Source organism: Canis lupus, chromosome 4 (genome assembly GCF_048164855.1).
Source record: "Canis lupus baileyi chromosome 4, mCanLup2.hap1, whole genome shotgun sequence".
Taxonomy (NCBI): Eukaryota; Metazoa; Chordata; class Mammalia; order Carnivora; family Canidae; genus Canis; species Canis lupus.
In genome coordinates, this window is record NC_132841.1 from 6,310,444 (window position 1) to 6,331,053 (window position 20,610).

At 42.5% G+C, this 20,610-nt stretch overlaps 1 protein-coding gene across 6 annotated transcripts in view; it reads left to right on the top strand.

The window, feature by feature from the left end:
- The first annotated feature begins 775 nt into the window (after positions 1-775).
- The window catches only part of TARBP1 (tRNA guanosine 2 -O-methyltransferase TARBP1), an 81,843-nt gene continuing 62,008 nt past the window's right edge, over positions 776-20,610 (top strand). For 4 of the 6 annotated variants that reach the window (XR_012029304.1, XR_012029303.1, XM_072823030.1 and 1 more), the window contains exons 1-9: positions 776-1,719; positions 7,153-7,250; positions 8,630-8,699; positions 11,007-11,155; positions 12,059-12,111; positions 13,801-13,898; positions 16,612-16,747; positions 17,314-17,410; positions 18,541-18,630. Coding sequence is in view for 4 of the 6 variants with exons in the window: in XM_072823030.1 (XP_072679131.1) it covers positions 795-1,719; positions 7,153-7,250; positions 8,630-8,699; positions 11,007-11,155; positions 12,059-12,111; positions 13,801-13,898; positions 16,612-16,747; positions 17,314-17,410; positions 18,541-18,630 (1,716 nt within the window). In the remaining 2 variants the exon portion in view is untranslated. Of the gene's footprint in view, positions 1,720-3,521; positions 3,550-7,152; positions 7,251-8,629; positions 8,700-11,006; positions 11,156-12,058; positions 12,112-13,800; positions 13,899-16,611; positions 16,748-17,313; positions 17,411-18,540; positions 18,631-20,610 lie in introns of those variants that run through there. The other 2 variants (XM_072823032.1, XM_072823034.1) reach the window with 2 other exon arrangements.

The window sequence follows — 20,610 nt, forward strand, 5'->3', positions numbered from 1 at the left end:
CCAACTCACAGGTTCAGTTTGCCTGGGACTAAGCCAGGAGTCAAACCAGTTAGGGTCATGCTAATTAACGTGAGGCTTTGTTCTTGTACGTAGCAGTAGATGCTGTCATAAACGCAGGAAATACATAGATGGACAATCTTTGAGATCGCACAGAACACGAGCATTGTGTAGAAACACGTGCATGCTACGGCTTGGGCCCGGCAAAGGCAGGGGTGGGCCTCTTCTTTTCAGCCCTGTCCCCAAAACATAGCTAACGTGCTTTTCAGCGCCTCTGATCCATTCTCACGTTTCCGTGGGTTGGTTTGCTGCTGTTTGGTTTTGGGGGTTCTTGTTTGGCGCGCGTCCCTAACCATCTCAGACCCACCGTGTCCGTATCTTTGTGGGTGGCGCCAGCCTGCGCCTTGGTGACAACAAGCGGCTCGGTGGCTGTGAAGGGCACCCGGGGGCACCCACGGCCCGCGTGCGCACCGCACAGCTGCTTGGCTTAGGGTCCGGGCAGGCCCACCTCCAAGCAGGAAGCGGTGGGAGCCGAAGCTCCACCTACAGAGACGTTTAACCGGGGGCTCGGGTCTCGGAAAAGCTAGTGAGGGCGGGGCCAGGGGGAGCCGGCTGCGGGCGGGGCCCGCGCTCGGCCGCGGCAGGCCCCCTCCCTGCCGACGCGCGCCCCGGCCGGCCGCGCACGCGCACGCACACTCCACGCGCGCGCACGCACACTCCACGCGCGCGCACGCACACTCCACGCGCACGCGCACGCCCCTCGTGCGGGCGCCGGGCGTCGGCGGCGCGCGCGGCAAATGGAGTGCGTCCTCGCCGAAGCGCTGCTGTCGCAGAGCCGGGACCCCCGGGCGCTGCTCGCGGCGCTGTGCCGCGGGGAGGCGTCCGCGGAGCGCGTGGAGACGCTGCGCTTTCTGCTGCAGCGGCTGGAAGACGAGGCGGCGCGCGGCGGCGGGGGCGCGGGGCCGCTCCCGGAGGCGGCGCGCGAGGTGGCGGCCGGGTACCTGGTGCCGCTGCTGCGGGGCCTGCGCGGGCGCCCCGGGGGCGGCCCCGACCGCCGGCGCGTGCTGAGGGCTGCGGGCGCCGCCCTGCGCTCCTGCGCCCGCCTCGCCGGGGGCCCGCAGCTGGCGGCCACGCTGGCGGAGGAGGCGCTGCGCGACCTGCTGGCCGCGGGCCCCGCGCCCGGCGCCGAGGCGGCCGTGGAGGTGCTGGCGGCCGTCGGGCCCTGCCTGCGGCCCCGCGAGGACGGGCCGCTGCTGGAGCGGGTGGCGCGGGCCGCCCTGGGCCTGGCGCTGGGCGCGGACGGGGCCGGGGCCGGGGCCGGGGCCGGGGCCGGGCGCGCGGAGGACGCGGCGGCGCTGGCGGCCGGGCGGCTGCTGCCGGCGCTGGGCCAGTGCGGCGGGGCGGCGCTGCGGGCCGTGTGGGGCGGGCTGGTCGCGGCCGGGGCGCCCTCGGGGCCGGGCCGCGTCGGGCCGCAGCTGCTGGTGCTGAGCGCCCTGGCCGAGAGGCTGCTGCCCGAGCCCGGCGCCGGCCGCGGTCCGCGCGCGCGCGAGGAGGGCCCGGACGCGCGGCGCTGCTGGCGCTTCTGGAGGACGGTGCAGGCGGGGCTGGCCCAGGCCCAGGACGCCCTGACGCGCAGGCGCGCGCGCTACCTCCTGCAGCGGGCGGTGGAGGTGTCGGCGGAGCTGGGGGCCCCCTGCACCTGCGGGCCCCAGGAAGGAACCGGTACTTGCTTGCCTCTCTGCTTCCCGCCAGCCCCGCCTGGCTTTCTGGGGTGCGGGTGCGGGCGGGGGTGCGGGCTCCTGCTTCCAGCCCCCGTGCCTGCCTGCTGTGTATTCCCCGGAACCCTTGGGAGCCTCACCTGGCGGGCGTGCGCCAGGTGACACAGATCCCTGCAGCTGAGAACCGTCAGCATTTCCTGACCTTTCTGACCCGGAGCAGGGCGCAACCCTGCCCCCGCGGAAGGATCAGGAACGTGACTGAGCCCCCAAGCGGGATTTTGCAGCCCAAGTTTGCGCATCTCGTGTAGGTCCACCCTAATAGGAAGGAAGGGTTAGCATCCGTCAGATTGAAAGGAAAATCATTTACCTGTACTGAACACTGAGCTTTGAATGTTAGAATTCTGTCCTAGAAATAAATCTTCACGTTCTTCGTAAGTTAACCTTGGCAATTCCCTTGCTGAGAGGTAGCCACAGTTTATTAAATGTATGGTCCTTAAGTCGATCTTCTGAGGATATTTTCGCTGTTGATTTAATAGGATGAGTCGGAATTTTTTTTTTTTTTTTTTTTTTTTAGCCTTTTGAGACTATGCTTCCTACTCCCTTATTACACAAGTGGCTGAACTAGAAGTGATTCCCTTCAGTTTGGTACTTACTGTTGATTGGTTTGTTCACGGAATTGTGTGAAAGCCTGCTTCAGTCATCTTTTTGAGTCATCCAAGACCAAAATAGATTGATTCAAAATTGTCCCAATAGATAGAAGATTTCGACTTTTTCAACGTAGCTGATTTTTGTTTGGTTGAAGTTGTGAGTAGATTTTCATGTTTGTCTGAAATGTTAGATTGTAAATATTTTGACAGTCCACAAGTCCCTGATCATCCAACAAAGAGTTTTCACTGGAGAACACTTTCTGAATTACCAAAATTAAAGTCATTTATTTTAGAGAGTCATTCTGCAGAGTTTTAAAGATACGCAATAGTTTTTGCTCCCTGGCCACGGCCAGATTCCTCCCTCAGTGAGGAACCACTTGTACCTCTTTTAGCTGATTATTTTGATACTTAACTCTGTGTCTTCCAATAATCTGGACACATCAAAATCATTCGCAATAGTTATACTTTGGTTTAATGTGATTTCAACATTTACAAAATTATGACTGATAATGCTGTTCACAGATGATCTATGAAGTGAATTGTGATTATCCTTTTTCCTTCCTGCAAGGTTTTCCTGGAATAATGTCATTTAAAAAATTGTTTGGTTCTCTCTATATCACTGGTTCGGCTTCAAAGTGTTAGCTAGTTGCCTGAATCTCCCTTGTACAAGCCAGATCACTTTCATGAAGAAGTCTCTTGAAAGCTCAGCCTGGTGTGCAGCTGCCGTTCTTAGGTCTGCCTTCACTTGGAATTTTTGTTTCTTGAAATTCGTATTCCCCCCCCCTTTTTTTTTGGGTTATGCACTCGTTTTGATGTAGGCATCTTCCAGAGATAATTTTTATCAGAGCATGTTTGATAAATCCATCAAAGGATCCTTTGTGTCTGATATGTTTTTAAAGATTATTTGTTTTAGAGAGAGAGAGAGAGAGTATGAGCTAGGGGAGGGAGAGGGATAGGCTGACTCTGCGCTGAGCACAGAACCTGACGGGGGCTTGATCCCGGGACCCTGAGATCATGATCTGAGCTGAAACCAAGAGCCAGACCCTTAGCCAACCGAACCATGCTGGCACCCCTGGTACATTTTTGTTTGTTTATTTCCTTCTGATATTTAATTCCATTCCCTATCTCTTTCTATAGGTTGTCTACCTTTTCCACTAGATCCTTTAACACGTGAATCGTTGTCATGTGTAAGTCTTCTACGTGGGCCGTCTCTAAGTTTGGTTTTGTTTTTCATTTTATCTCTGGGCAGTGGGGTCACTCTTTTCAGTAGAGTGAAGTAGGTATTCATTCCTAGAGACGGGTGATCGTCCTCTTCCGTGAGACCGTTAGTGTTGGGGGTTGGGTCACACTAGTTTATGGGGAAGTTGTATTTGGATCTTTTTACTGGTATGGTTGTGGGGTATCGCTACCTTGTGTTTAATGTGAAGCCAGGAATCCCTAAAGGTTTTTCTCACTGTTCTTGTTTTTCTGAAGTTGTTGATGCTAATACCACAGATGGGGTTTGCTTCATGCTTTCTTTGGTCCTTCCCTTGGCGGGTAGACCGCTGATGTCTACTCCGTAGTGCAAGGCTTGAGATGGAGGGTGAAGGTGGGGGGATATTTTCATTTCTTCCATTCCAGCCTCTTCTTAGGCCCCATTTGCCTGAAACTCAGGGTTCCAGCCTTTTTGCCATCTCTGCTCTCTCCTCAGTGGCAGATAACCTCTGCCACTCTTCCCTACTTAGGGAAGGGTGTAGGATTCCCTCAGCCCCTCCTGTGGTGGCTGCATTCTGCTCCTATCTGTGTTGGGGACCTTGACTTCTGGTTTCCTGCCCTCCCCCCACAGCAGCCGACCTGCTTTTTATCAGTGCAGGACTCCAGGCATGAGGGGGTTTCCTCCTGCCAGTATGGGGTTGGGGAAGCAGGTTTTCTCTTCATCCCCTAGGGCAGCCAGGTTTTGCCTGTGTCAGGACTGGGACAGGCGTGGGGGATGTGGCAGGGTTTCCTCCAGGGGCAGACAGCTTTGGTCTCATGTTGGAGGAGGGTCCTGGATGCAGATAGGCTTTAGTAGTTGACCACCACCTTGTACTCCTGTAGGGCTGGGATGGGTTTAGACCTGTTGTCCTCTCAAACCTAGGTGGGCCTATATGCCTGTGCTCCAAAGTCTCTTGCTTTTCCCACAGTCTTTCTTAGAGTACCTGGGGGATGCCCAAGGAGACAAACTGGTGAGTGGTTGCAGACTCCCTTGGGGAGTTCTCAGCTGTCAAACTAGCCCACACCCAGCCTTGAAAAACTCATCAAATGTTCATTGTCTTTTTTATCCCCCCTTTTTTTTAAAAAAGATTTTATTTATTTATTCATGAGAGACACACAGAGAGAGAGGCAGAGACACAGGCAGAGAGAGAAGCAGGCTCCATGCAGGGAGCCCGATGTGGGACTCAATCCCGGGTCTCCAGGATCACGCCCTGGGCTGAAGGCAGGCGCTAAACCACTGAGCCACCCGGGCTGCCCTATCCCTTTTTTTAAAAAAAGGATTTTACGTATTTAGAGAGAGAGAGAGAGCAGACTCCCTGCTGAGTACAAAGCCCAACATGGGGCTCGATCTCGTGACCCTGGGAGTGTGACCTCAACTGAAACCAAGAGACTGACACTTAACTGTGCCACCCAGGTGGCCCTCATTGTCTTTTTAAAACTACTTTTTGGTAATCACCTCTTCTTCCTGCGCTTGGCCAGAGGTAGATTCATTTCACGTGTCCTGTCTATTCTTGGAGAGAGTTTTCCTGTCTTTTGGAGTTCCGATCCCCTGATGGCATTGCAGTCTCAGGGGTTTAGGATTATGTGTATTATCCAGCCTTTTCTCTGTTAGTATGGCACGAATATTCTTCTGTAGCTTTCTCTATCCTAAGTGGAAGCTGAGACCAAGCATGTCTAAATGCCTTTGTTTTCCCATCACATTTGATTTATGGTTCAATGGGGCGTATTATTCTAGCTTGGAAAATGTTTCCGTTCAAAATTTTGAAGGCAGTGATCTATTGTCTTTGTAGCTCGAGCTTCCAGTGTTGCTCTGAGCTATCTGAAGCCGTTCCGAATTGTGCTTGTTTATATGTGCTCTGTTTCTTTTCCATGGAAGTTAGTGGGGACTGTGCCTCATCATTCTGAAATTTCACAGTTTTGGTGCTGGTCAGTTTTCATCTTGTGCTGGGCACTTGGTGGATCTAGTCAATTTGGAAGTCATGTTCTTTGGTTCTGGGAACTTTTCCTGAATTAGTTTCTCTCCTCCCTTCCTCTCTGCATTCTGTTCTCTTGTTGGATATTGAAGCCCCTGGACTGGTTATCAAGACATGTCTTCTGTCCTGTTTCCTAGGATTTTGTCTCTTGGTTCTATTTCCTGGGTAACTCTGTCAACTTTATTTCCATTTGTTTCTCTGAGTTTCTGGGTTTTGCTATCAAATTTTTATTCTCATGAGATCTTTTTTGTTCTTACAATGTCCCCTTAATAGTATCCTGTTCTTAAGACAGCGTGAGGTTTTCTTCCTCCTGCATAGTTTTGTTCTCTCCAGATTTCCTCTTTTTGTTTTGGTCTTGATCTTCAATGTAGATGTTTCCCCAGACAGCTCATGATCCTTAGATACCTGTTTATATTTAAGAATAAGGAAGCAGTGCGGTGCCTAGGTTGCTTCAACTTCGTTTCAGCTCAGGTCATGATCTCTGGGTCAAGGGTTCAAGCCCTGCTTTGGGCTCCACGCTTGGCAGGAGTTGGCTTAAGGATTTCTCTCCCTCTGCCCCTCCGCCAGCTTGCTCACGAGCTCTCTCTCCCTCTGTCTCTAATACATAAACCTTTAATTAAAAAAAAAAAAATAAGGAACCCAAATCAAGTTTAAAGCTCAGAACATGTAAGTGGTGTTTGCAACCGTGAACTTCACTGCAAGCTGATCTGGCCACGCCAGATTGGGTAATCTCCGGTGGCGGTATTTTCATGTCTTTCCTCTTGGGCTGGCCAGATTCCATGGAGACCTTCTAGGCTGCTGCCATGTAGTGAAGGTCTGGTGAGCATTCTGGGACCTGAGGGGCTCACATGGTGGAAAGGGCAGGTAGAAGGGGGTCTTGGCACCCTGGGAGCACACATGTTCACTTATTCCCAACCCTAGTAGGGTCTGATGCATCTGAATCCAGAGACCTACCACTTTACCTTCTCCAGAAAATAAATTCCAGGCTTTTTCCTAGTCTGAGCACCAGAAAGGGCGCAGAGGGTCTGTTTCTTAAACACACAGAACAAAACTCCCTTAAGTTTAGCCTTGCTTTTCACCTCTACTTTACAGAGTAGCTTTTGCTGCCAGTTCCTTAGGTATGGGAAGATGTTCAAGTGTAAATCAGTTTTTTTTCTTGGCTTACCATTTGCCACTTTATATTCACTTTACTTGAGACTGCTTGGTTTTTCTCTGATTTTCAAACTAAGTTTCACTACTGTTGTGTGCTCCCCTTATCTCCATTCTTCTGGGTTTCTGCCTTTGAAAAATCCTTGACTGTTATAATGAGGTTCTGAGGGAGAGAAAATAGGGTTTTATGTGTTCAAATCCATGACTCCTACCAAAAGCTCTAAAACAGTAATCTTAATTAAAAGAAAACAAAACCAAACCTTTGGAGATTCTTATTAGCCCAAACCTCCTATCTAGACTTTGATACAGGGACACCCTCCATTGTTAGAGAATACAATATTTGGTAGTAGTGGCATTATTTTAAAAATGACTGTCATTAAGAAACTTATCAAGTCTACAAAGGAGTAACTAATTTTCCTTTTTAAACCATATCAGGCCCAAGTCTGTTTTGGTGGTCTGAGAAGAAAAAGGATGAGCTTCTAAAGTTTTGGGAAAACTATATTTTAATTATGGAAACTCTAGAAGGAAATCAGGTAAGCGTTTTCATATTTTAATGAATCCTATGTTGATGCAGTGTTGATTTTTTTTTTCAAACATTTGTAAAAGCAATGCAGAAAGACCAGTTTGAGTAAAGAATAATAGGAGATATGTGTACTTTGTTTTCTGGCATAAATGCAATTTAAATCTGAATGTTAACTCAGGAAATTAAAGCATACTTTTTAATTGACTTCAATTGCCACTCAAAGAGTTTTAGTCTTGACTTTGAGTTCTGAAGTGTTAGTTTGTACTTTCTCAGCGTTATGCATAATCTCCAAAGAAATACAGACTTAGGAAAATGTTACTTAAGGCAATTTGTGGTAAAGTTAAGTAAATAATTGCCCTTTAATTTTGTAGCTGGCCTGCCTACCTTCCTTCCTGTTTTAGTTCTTAGATCTGTGTACCTGGTCCTGCAAGTGGAAACTTGAAAAATCTTTTTCAGTTACCTTTGAATTAACTTTTACAGAATTTTTAAATTGAGCGGAATCTCTTAAGATGACCTCACTTAGTACAGTGGTTCTCAAACTTTAACATTCCTTAGAATTACCCATATGGCTTGTTAAAGTACAGATTGCTTGTCTGGTCCCCAGAGTTTCTGATTCCATAGGTCTGGGGGTGAGGCCTGAGAATTCATGTGTTTTACAAGTTCCCAGATGATGCCCCTGCTGCTCTGGGATCACTCCTGGAGAACCTGTGGTGGTGCAGGCCCCCCTGGTGTGTCAGCTGCAGACTTGTGGGGGGGCTGGCCATCTGTGTCCTCATTGTTAGGTGTCACCCCAAGTGAGCACCAAGCTTTGTTGGTGGACCAAAATAATTACTCATGTGCTAAATATACATGAGGAACAGAGAAAGCATTTCCAAATTCAGATACACTTTTATGGTTTTCCTTAATCAGTAGATACCTGGGACCCCTGTAATTTATTTAGAAACCCTAATTTACCTACATTTATCTACAATAGTCTACACATGTGACCTTGAACATCACTTGAGGGACTCAAGAGAGTATTTTTTTTTTTTTTGCCTTCTTTGTAAGCTGGTGGTATTATCAGCCCTGCGTATTTCCCAAGACAGTTGAGGATTACATGACATGATTTATGATACTCACTCTACAAATGAGACATTCCTGTCACTACATCCTAGGTTGTATTTATTAGCTTTGCCACACTGAGTCTCATATACTGGAATTTATGTGATATAAAAACTGGAAGAATCAGGCACCTTCTGCACAGTTTTTATGTGGGGAGAAAACAGAAGGACTACTGTTGTATAATAGATGAAACTAAGTTTTGTCTTGGTATTTAAAGTTTTAAAGTTCATCTTAATTTTTAAAGGAGAGTCTTTATTTCATAGGGGTTTTTTTTGTTTTTATTTTCAGATCCATGTTATAAAGCCCGTTTTACCAAAGCTGAAGAGTCTGTTTGAATATGCAGTGTCAGAGGAAGATGGTAATGGTTACTTTTATTTTGATTTTTGCAACATTTATAGTTTTCTTTTCCCCCCTTTATATTATAACTAACCATCATTCATTATAGAGAATTTGGAAAAACTATCAAGGTGTAAAACAGAAAACGTGCATCTGCTCCCACCAAGAGAACAACTGTTAACATTCCAGACACATGCCTTCTGGATTTATTGTTCATAACGTTGTGTCTTACTTTGCAGTATGTCCAGATGCGTTTACCTATGTCCTCAAATAGTCCTTTAGAACATACCTTTAAATGGCTGCGGAGTTTAGCAGTATGGTTAATTCTGTAAACTTTTGATTACAAGACATTTCAGACATTTGCAGAAGGAGAGGAATATGTAAACTGAGCCCCACCACCCAGTTCAGCAGTGACCGGCACGTGACCAGCCTGTGCCTTGGTCCTTTGTTGCCTCTCCTACCACGGACCATGACGGTCACCCCCTGACAGCATATCATGTTATCTGTCATTATTTGAGTATACACCCTCAAGAGATAAGAGCTCTTTAGGAATGTTTTAATGATGATATATTCTACATTTTTAATAGTGGTTCTTTGGTATTATATATTTTAACTGCTTTCCATTCTCATTCTCTGTATCTGTTTCATTGTTAGTTACTTTTTGGGGGTTTCGGTTATTCTGTATCTTGGACTTCATAGGAAAGGCCATGATATGATTTTAGGTATGGTTTTTAAGCCTTTAATCAGTATTGTGTTTCAAGAGCTTCTTAGGAGAAATAGAAAAAAACTGGAGGTTCCTAAAATTATTTTATGAGATTAAGTTTGTATCAGCAAAATAGCTAAATGCAGGCTGACCGTGTTTCATATGCGTATAAATGATCAGCTGCTACATTATTGTGTTTACCCGTGAGAATTAACCTGGGTAAATGGATTTTAGTGCCTACTCCAGATAATTACAACTTTAATAGTTCGACCCCTTAGGAGTTGAGCTTTATCCAGTCGAGTGCTGTGGTTGTTTCTGATAGACTGGGATTTTTCACAGACCGTAAGAATCTATAGTCACCTGGGGCTAGAATTTAATTGAATCCTATTGTGACTTCACTTATGCATTTACTATTAGAATAATTCTCTTATTACCACGTTTTGCCCACAGCCCTTGGCAAACCAAATCAAATAGCAATGACAGGTGTGGAAAAATTACCATTGCCAATGCGTTGAACAAGCAAGCATCTTTGGCATAAATAACAAATAATGGACCAGTTCATATCTAGAATGTCATGAGTTAAAAATACTGAATAATTTTTTTCTAGAAGAATTAAAGGATATTTCAAAAGAATTAACAAATATCTCCAAGGTGCAGGTTTATTCCATTTTTGAGAGGCAGAGGTTTTTTTTTTTTTTTTTGACTCATTTAGAAATTCACTTAGCATCCAGTATATGCCTAGTGCTAGGGATAAAGTGGTGAGACAGATGTACTGTTTTTCACTTAAGTTTTGGCTCTTTTCCATGAAAAGAAAAAGTTGTAATGATAAATCGTATGAAGATACCAAACAAGGGACTGAAATGGAATATACATTGGGGTGGGGGGTATACTGGAGAGAGGCCCACCTCAGGGATAACATCAGAGCTCAGAATCGAGACGGCAGAGAGTACAAAAGCTCTTAGGTGGGAACAGCTCAGTGAGGCAGAGGACCAGGGTGGTGCAGGTGGGGGCCATGGGAGGGTGGGGTAATGTTGGCATTATTGTCAGGGTTGCCTCATGACTCATTCAGATTTTCTTTCAAGAGTATGAGAAGCCATCAAGGGTTTTAAGTAGAGGAGTGACAGTTTCAGATTTCTGTGGGAGAAGTGGATTGAAGTAGGGTGACAAGGATTGTTTGAAATCACTCTAAACCCGAAGCTCCAACCTATGTGCATGGGGTAATAGTTAACTTCTGTGTGCTGTGTTCTCAGTAAAGTTGCTTGCAGTCTTTCTTTCTTTCTTTCTTTCTTTTTTCTTTTCTTCATGAGAGACACAGAAAGAGAGGCAGAGACACAGGCAGAAGGAGGAGAAGCAGGCTCCATGCAGGGAGCTCGGAGAAAGACTCGATCCTGGGAATCCGGGATCACACCCTGAGCCAAAGGCAGACAGATGCTTGCTTGGAGTCTTTCTAAACGAAATGCCTGAATGTGGTTTCTTAGTGAACACCCTTGGATGGATTTATAAATTCACTATACGTTCTAATGAAGTTAGCGTGTTTGTGTGTAACTGTGTTGATTTATGAGACTATAGTCTATGTAGAGCAAGAGTGTGAGAATCAGTGTCAACATCAGGCATTTATTTCCACAGGATGTTGGCTGTTTCACCCATCCTGGCATATGTGTATTTATAAAAGAATGTTTGAAAGTGAAAATAAAATCCTGACCAAAGAAGGTGTTATCCATTTTTTGGAGCTGTATGAAACAAAGATTCTTCCATTTTCACCAGAGTTTTCTGAGGTAATGACAGCCTTTTTCTTCCTCCTTGCTCTCTTTGTTAGGAGATGAGAGGTAAAGACATTTGCTGCATCATCATGTGATCTTCAAAAAAATATACAAAGACTCTCTCATAGCAAGTGATATTTTATAGATTTGCATAATGATGCTATTTTCACCATTCCAAATCTTTGAATTATTACTATTTGTTTAGTGATACTTCTCCCCCATTCTGAGCCAGTGAACTATTGTTAGCTGTGATACTAAGCAGAGATTGCCTTTTGAGCTACATTAGCGTCTATACTTCCATTTGTCAGAAATCACACAAAGGAGAGACTGAATAATTGTAGCTGTGATCCTGTAGCGCTGATGAGTCACATGATCCTGTAGGGTATGGTATTTTCCCTCACTTAGAGGGCACATACCCTCTAGTAAACCTAGTAACCCTCCTGATTGATGACATGCTGTCATGGTTTGATATGTATCATTTTCCACCTTCTCTTGTCCTTCCTGCACTTCTTATACACTTGCTTTTTTGACCCAATGTCTTTTAATATTTTTGAAGATCCCATTTTATTTCCCAGGCACAGGGGTTTACATTTTCTTTTGATATTTCTCTTGCTTTTCCTTTGTAACTATGCTTATTTTCTACCATGTATTTCTCCTTTGGGCTCCTTTCTTCCTTTCTGGTCCTGTGTGATCTTTCTTCTAAGTTTTTATCAGATGGGAAAATTCTGTACCTATTTTGTTGTGGTGGCGGAATTAAAGTACCCTCCAGAATTAGCCTTGAATTAGCCTACAGTGTAAGAGATCAGCTTTGCTCAGAACAGCTTGTCTGCAGCCTTGTTGGGATATGCAGCCAGGGCAGCCAACTTTTCAAAGTTGCAGCTGAAACTTATTATTAATTACATCTTTTGTTTGTTTTAGTTTATCATTGGACCACTAATGGATGCACTTTCAGAAAGCTCTCTGTACATCAGGTAAGCAAACATTGTGTTATCTAGCAGCCATGTAGTAATATGTTCTTGATATAGAAATTGAACGTTTGTGAAATATGACCAGGCTGTTCCATATATTTGGTACATCACACATGGTGCTGAATAGACATTCAACTTTTTCTTATTGTGAAGTCCCTTCTGTGTTTGTTCTTTTTGCTCTTCTGTGAGTTGTACCAAGTATTCTTCTCTTTTTGTTTTCTGTTGTCTTTCTGACCTTGAACCCTTCTACTCTTGGGCTTATGGAGAGTATGTCTCGCTGAGCTGACTTTCTTCCCCTTGCTCTGACTCCTGCTCTCTTGGAAATGGTAGTGACTTTGGCTAACCAACATTCTACACCTTTTTTCCCCTTTTTTGAAAAAATTTTATTTTAACTTAGAAACATCTGCGAGGATAATACAGAGAATTCCCACGTAACTCTTGTCCACGTTCCCCCGATGTTAACTTGTTACCACATTTGCTTGACTATTCTCTCTCGGTTTCCCAGCTATGTCTGCTGAGCAGACTTACTCATCTGTGTCTGTTTCAGGGTCCGTCTGTCCATCCATCCACCTCCATCCATGTGAAAAGCCCCACAAGTTCCCAGCAGTACATCCGATTCTAGTCCTGATGCCACAGGGCTCACTAACCTTGCTCTTTCCAAATGTGACAGAGGCTGCCATGACCAAGAGACCAAGAATCTGTCACTTCTTTGCCTCTTCTCTCCCTTCAGAAAGTTAGACAGCGAGGAGAGTTTGTCAGTATTGTGCCAGAGCCTCGTTTTTTTGAGCATTATCTGTACCCTTGAATTACACCTTCAGAATATTTCCCTGCCTTTGAACTTAAGTTGTTTTTTGAATACTGATGAACTAAATTTATACTTGCAAGTCTTCTGTTCTGAATAGCTCTAAACAGACCACCCTCCCCACCCACTGCCAGTTTCTTTAGAATGTTTAAATTTAGTTTGTGCTAAGTTATACTAATATTTAATTTTCTTTAATAAATATTGAAAGAGCATAGCAATACTTGATTTGCCAATTAGTTTTCAAATAACTCATTACTATTGAATAGTTCTGTGAAGCAATTAGACAGCTGGAGAAGCAGTAAAACCTGCTTGGTGCCTCTAAAGGAGTCGACAGACACATTTATTATGAAATGCCTTCAGTTTCCTTGCACTCTAATGTGTTCAATTAGCAGATAATGTTCCTGGTAGAAGCATATAGCAGGAAAAAAAATGACTTTAGTAGATGTTAACAACCAAATGTTCTTGCAAAAGTCATTAATTACTCATATATGTTTTTCTTTGAGTGTTATTTCTTTTATTTAATACTTAAAGATTTAAAATCATTGGATTACATGTTGGGAACAATAAAATATAAATGAAAATGATCATTTTTGACTTTTAAAAAATTATGCTATTTTAGCAAGATTCATATATGTGTCAGGAAAAGTAACATAAAAAGGAAATCTGTGTCTACTTAGTATGTTACTATACTAACTCATGTCCATTTTCCTAGAAGACCCTGATATTTTATATTCAGAAGGATATTCAAAATTTCGCTGAAAAATAAAATGCAAGTTCCAAAAAAAATGGTCTGATTGTTGTTGAAAGACTCTTGAGCTGTAGTTCATTTAGTTTCAGTATACTTATTTGTAAATTTTAAGTATTTGTTTTTTTTCCTCATTTGTCTATAGGTCCCCAGGCCAGCTGATAGGAAGTGGTTCTCCATTGGGACTGAAATTGCAGAAGTTTTTAGTCACTTATGTTTCTCTTCTTCCAGAAGAAATAAAGAGTATGTGTCAGTAAAGTTTAGTTTTTTTAATTTATTAGCTTTAAAATTTTTAGTATATTGTGATAAAGCACTATCCTATGACTATTATAATCAGTGTTATCCTTTTTCCAGAATATACACATTTTATCAGAATTATGCAGGTTTTCATTGTAATTGGGTACACATTTTTGCCTTTATATATAACATGTATTGTCAGCATTGGCATGAATAGTATGGAAGTCATTTTAGAATGTGTGTTGCAGTTGGTCATCTTTTCTAGTTTTCTGTATTTGCTTTCCAAAAAATTAGCAAAATTGATTGAAGACCTGGGTTTAGGAAAAAGTTGTAAGCAGAGTATCCATTGTGGTTAAACTGTCCCTATATAGATAGGAACTTAACAGGTACAAGAAAAATGTACTTGCTTTATGTAAGACCTTGTGTCTTAGAAATACCCACTTCTTCAGATTAGGGATTTATTTTCCTTTCTGATGAGTTAAGTTGGTAAGCAAAGAGCAAAACTATTGTTATTTTGTTTGTTGAGCAGCAGCAGGATTTAACTCTCCTTCCTGGGTCTTTTTTTTTCACTTGTGGCTTTGTGGTTTATAAAGCAAGCCTGGGTAGGAAACACATTTCCTTTTGTATTTCATCTGCAAATAGGGTGAAACAATGACCAATGGTAATATCTATTCAGAAATCAGGGATAAAAAAGGAAAAAGAAGATGTGTGTGTCTCAACTTTCGGTTTCTAGAAAATTGTTTTGATTACTTTTTTAAAAAGCTAGTTCATGGGGAAGCTAACTTAGGTGTTCTTTGGTTTGCCAGAAGTCAGAGAAGTGTAAGCCCTCTGGGGATTACTTTGCTGACCATGTTGGCACATCCCAGATCAGCAGTACAGAGAGAGAGAGAGAGATTGGGAGGGAGAGGGGATGGTAGGAGCACCCCTAGAGTATGAACACCTGCTGTCTGTGGCCCTGGCACACATGGACATTTATAAGTGTGTTGCATGAATGTGAAATGGTAGCTCAGCCATCACCATCTTCCCTGTGCCACAAGTGAGGTATGAGACAAAAGTGGGAACTTAGTCAACAGAAGAGAGAGCAAGTAAAATGTTAACTCAAGTTACTACTTAGTAGGTTTTTCAGTCAAGTTTCCAGTGAGTATCTTAAATGTGTCTAATTTTGTGTTGGGTACTTAGAAGATCTAAAGTACATGGTATTTTATAAATAAATATAAAATATTATTTTATAAATAAAACACAGGCTCCTTTCAGGAGCTTCCAAGGATTTCTTAAGTCTTCTATAGTGATGATCAGAGGAAACAGAATCATACTACTTGCATGATTTGAGAGTCTGTACAAAATCACGTACTAGCAGAGGAGGCACAACAGAGCACCTTATGTTGGTATCTCAAGTAGGCGAATAGTAATCAGATCCAGAGTAGGTAAGAAACAGTGAATGAGAAGGATCTAATGTTATCATATGGCAATACCAGAGGCCAGTTACCATCAATAATTTCTACCGCGTTTTTCTTTAACCTCTCCAACAAAGGAATGGTTTCTAACAATAAAAACATTGATCTTACACCTTAAACTTTTTAGAAAAAATTATAGCTGCACAGGTATCAGAATCTCTGCAATATAGTAGAGTACTTATCTTATAGGAATGAGATTGAAATAACATTGATTTTTTTTTTCCTCTGACAGGTTTGTTGAGCTATAATTTGTGTACCATAAAACTTGCCCTTCTAAAGTGTTCGTTTCATTGGTTTTTAGTACATTCACAAAGTTCTACTACCACCACTAATTCTAGAATATTTGCATCACCCCTAGAAAGAATATTTTCATCACCATCATCGATCATTTTTTTTTAATTTTTATTTATTTATGATAGTCACAGAGAGAGAGAGAGAGAGATATAGAGGCAGAGACACAGGCAGAAGGAGAAGCAGGCTCCATGCACCGGGGGAGCCCGACGTGGGATTCGATCCCGGGTCTCCAGGATCGCACCCTGGGCCAAAGGCAGGCGCTAAACCGCTGCACCACCCAGGGATCCCCATCGATCATTTTCCATTCTCCTTTCCTGCCAGCTTGTCAGCCACTAACCTTTCTCTACACACTCCCTAATTCTAGACGTTTCATATAAATGGAATCCTATAATATGTGGCTTTTTAATTTATGTCTGATTTCTTTCACTTAGCATAAGGTTTTTAAGAATCATCCATGAATGAGTAGTAATGATCCATGTATCAATATTTCATTTTTTGGGGGGCTGAATAATACTCTCCTGTACAGATACCTCACACGTTATTTATCCGTTTATCAGTTTGGTGGACCTCTAGATTGTTTCCACTTCTGGTTATTAAAAATGCTCCTGTGAATATTCACATGCAGGTTTTTGTGTGAACATAACCTCTAGTGCTCCTGAGTGTATACCTGAGAGTGCCAATTGTTGGCTCCTATGGTAATTTTCAGTTTAACTCAGTTTAGCTCATTAGCTGTTTACCACATTGGCTGCACCAATTTGCATTCCCACCAGCAGTGTGTGAGGGTTCCAGCTTTGCTCTGTCCATGCCAGATAGTTATTGTCTGTCCTTTTGACCACTGCTGTCTTCACCGGTGTGAAGTTCTATCTCATTATAGTTTTTGATTTGCATTTTCATACCTGCTGACTAATGATGTTGAGCAGCTTTCCGTGTGCTGCTTGGGAACAGTGATGTTTTAAAACATTTTCTTACAGGTAGTTTCCTCTTAAAGTTTATTCAGAAGATGACAAGTAGACATTGGTGTGGCATTCCCATTTTGTTTCTGTCTAAGGCTTTGGCAAATGTCCCAAGATGTAAAGCCCTGGGTGTAGACGGGCTCCTTGCTCTCAGGTAATTTACTCTATGTTCACATATGGTTATATCTGTAGTCACTTTCCATCAGTAAATTCTGTTTTCCCCTCTGCTTTAGTCTGTAGTGAGTGGTTTTGGTTAATATTGGCATTGGGCTTTGAGCTGAAGAGCTCTTAATTGAGCTCTTAATTTTATATTAAGAAGTAAAAAATATGTTTATATGATTGAGCTTATTTTGTTTTACGAATGATTTTGGATTTTGATCATTTTAAAACAAGGCCAGTAAGGTTTTCTTAAATTACATTGATATGTAGAAAACTAGAGGTAAAATATCAAACAGTAATGTTGATTGCAAAGGATTTCAAAAAATGTAAAATTAGTACTTTAATAGTATCTTCATGTATAGTCTTTGAAAGAGATATATGCCCTATTAAAATTGAGCTCTACTAGAGATCTTGATGGGAAATAATAGCTTTGAAGTTGTACTGATGGTGACTTTCTATGTTGGGCATTGTAGATACTCTGAATAATTTTGTCAATATTTACAAAGTACCAAAACTGTCTTTGGGAGCATGTAAATGCATGTTTCTGTTTTTTGGCATCAGGGATGTTCTTCAGTGCACTATGATCACCCATCAGATTCTGCTGAGAGGGGCAGCTCAGTGCTATCTTCTTCAAACAGCTATGAATTTGGTAGATGTGGTAGGTTTATTTATTCATTTATTTTTTACTTAAGATGCTTCAGTTTACAAGTTTGTGATGCTATCATTCGAAAGCCCTGCTCGTAGGGTTGGGCCAGCCTTTGCTGGAGGCCACGAATGTGGGTTTCAACAGGGCTCTCCCTGTGCTACTAGGGAGAGTGATGTACTGTGCCTACTGAACCCCTGCTTTCCTTCTCGGGGTTTGGAGTCTTGGTAGGTGCTATGCAAGGGTGCTGCTGTGACCAGCTCCCAATAAAAACCCTGGGCCGTGAGTCTGTAAGGAGCATCGCTGGTAGACAGCATTTCACATGCTGTCACAGCTTGTTGCTGGGGGAATTAAACCCATTTTGGTGGACTCCACTGGGAGAGGACTCTTGGAAGCTTTTGCCTGGTTTCCTCTATACTTTTTCTGCACATCTTCCTGTAAATTGATCTTCAAGGAGTATGTAGTATCTGTTTTTTTACAGACCCCCTTCACTATTCTTGCTGAGAATAAGGGTCAGCGAACTTTTTCTGTGAAGGGCCAGAAAAAGTTTACTTTTTAAGGCTTTGTATATCCCATAGTCTCTGTTAAAACTACTTAAAAGCAACAATAGGCAGTTTATAAATAAAGTGGCTCTGTGCCACTATTTACAAAAGAGCTGTGAGTGGTTTTGCTGACACCTGGCCCAGGGCAAGCTATCTTAATTCAAGATATACAGCCTAAAGAGTGAAAAGATTTCTGTGGTTTTCGTAAGATAGGGGGTCATTTTCATGGCTTTGAAAAGTAAGCATCACTTTTCAACTTAAGTAATAAGTAATTTTTTATAGGATGTTTTTGTTTTTGCTCTTAGACAGTGACCATCTTGTCTCTAAGTTGGTAACCTTGATCATAAGGAACATATTTATAAAATAATTTTCCACTTTATATGACAATGTATTGATTGCTTGTAGTCAGTATCTTCATTTCTAAAGTTATTTTCTTTAAAAAAAGATAGCTTTCTTTTGATTTAACTAGTAACATTCTATTTTAAATAGTATGTTAGCTTGCTTTTACAGTGATTTCATTTTATTCGCTTAAAAATTTTTAAATGAGTAACTTAACTTTTTTAAACTGCCCTGACACCCTCCCCCAACCTGCCCCCCTTGTAGGAAAAGGTGTCACTTTCTGACGTTTCAACTTTTCTCATGTCTCTGAGACAAGAGGAGTCCTTAAGACGAGGAACCTCACTGTGGACAGAGGTAAGATTGAAAATAATTTAATGATAAGGTCTTTTGAGAGTTATAAAAAATTGTTTTCTAATTGAACCCAACCACTAGCCACTTATGTAAAATATGTTGACCTTGTTATCTATGGACAGATTTTTTAATATTGTGTATTTGCTTTGAGTGAACCTAACTAATAATGCTACCAAGAATCTTAAAGGGAGACTGCAGAATGTTTGGGGTAGAGACAGACTCACTTAGAAGAGAAGGTAGGTAGTCCTTATGGGCAGATCTCGAGTCTGGATAACTCAGAAACAGTAACATAGGACCTCCTCCTTCTGGCTTTTTCTGTTAATGACACTTCCTTCTATCCAGTTGCCCAGGTCTGACATTAGGGTAATTCCTGATTCTTCCTGACTTGGTGCATCAAATGTATCATGAAATCCTGAACACCCTTCCTCATCTGCAGCCGTTGGTCTCATGGAGACCCTGGCAGGTGCTACTTCCCCACGATGGCCCTGCAGTCCCACTAGCCTCCTGGTGCTGCTTTTCTGTGTGGGGTCCTCGGTGGTCTGCTTCCTCCTCTCTGTTTTGTCTGAAACCAAGGAACTTCATTCACTCTGCTCCTGTTAGCTCTTACCCATCAGTGTAGCTGGTTGAATTCTAATCTGTGTCCTCTACACGTTATATGGTTTTTGAGGACAGGGAGCTTTTTTAAAAAAATTCTATTTCTCCAGTATGTGAGAGATCACTGAGGATAGGGATGTGATCATTTCTTTTAGAAGGCAGGTCCGTCTGTGTACACACAGAGAGAAACGAGAAATCAGCTTGAACTGTGTTAAAATAATTCAAGTGTGGGGATCCCTGGGTGGCACAGCGGTTTGGCGCCTGCCTTTGGCCCAGGTTGCGATCCTGGAGACCCAGGATCGAATCCCACGTCAGGCTCCCGGTGCATGGAGCCTGCTTCTCCCTCTGCCTATGTCTCTGCCTCTCTCTCCCTCTCTCTCTGTATGACTATCATAAATAAATTTAAAAAAAATTAAAAAAAAAATAATTCAAGTGTGAAATCATGAGGCATAGAGTAGGGTAATAGAGGGAATGAAGAAAAAGAAAATTGGGGTCTTAAAAAAATATGAATTTCATTTTATTTTCTTGATCATAATACATCTAATTAGGTGGAATCTGAAAAATACAGAACCATGTAAAGAAAATAAAAATCAGCTGTAATGCCTACAATCAAATTAAATCCATATTTTTTGGCTTAATTATTTTTTTCAGTATACATATTCTCAGTCTTGCTTTCTCTCTATGTATGTATATTTAAAATGATATATTATTAACATGTATGATTTTTTATTTTATTTTATTATTATATTTTTAAGATTTTATTTATTCATGAGAGACAGAGACAGAGAGAGAGGCAGAGACACAGGCAGAGGGAGAAGCAGGCTCCATGCAGGGAGCCCGACGTGGGACTTGATCCCTGGACTCCAGGATCACACCCTGGGCCGAAGACAGGCACTAAACCGCTGGGCCACTGGGGCTGCCCAACATGTATGATTTTTTTTTTTAAACAAAAATAATGATTATACGTTTTTATTTTTTTTTAAGGCTTATACTGTTTTGAATTTTATTTTTCATCTTCACATTTGAGCATTTTATTTTATTTGAATTTTTTTTTTTAAGATTTTATTTATTTATTCATGAGAGACACAGAGAGAGAGAGAGAAAGCCATAGGCAGAGGGAGTAGCAGGCTTCATGCAGGAAGCCCGATGTGGGACTCCATCCCAGAGTCCTGGGATTATGCCTTGAGCCAAAGGCAGACGCTCAACCACTGAGCCACCCAAGCGTCCCACATTTGAGCATTTTAACATGTTGCTAAATCTCCACTATGTAATATTTAAAAATTCAGTCGATTAAATATTTTATAATTTATTTAATCAGTTACTTTTGTTGGACTTTTAATCTTATCAATTCATCTAGAAATATATGCTGCTAAAAGGTAAAGGCTTTGA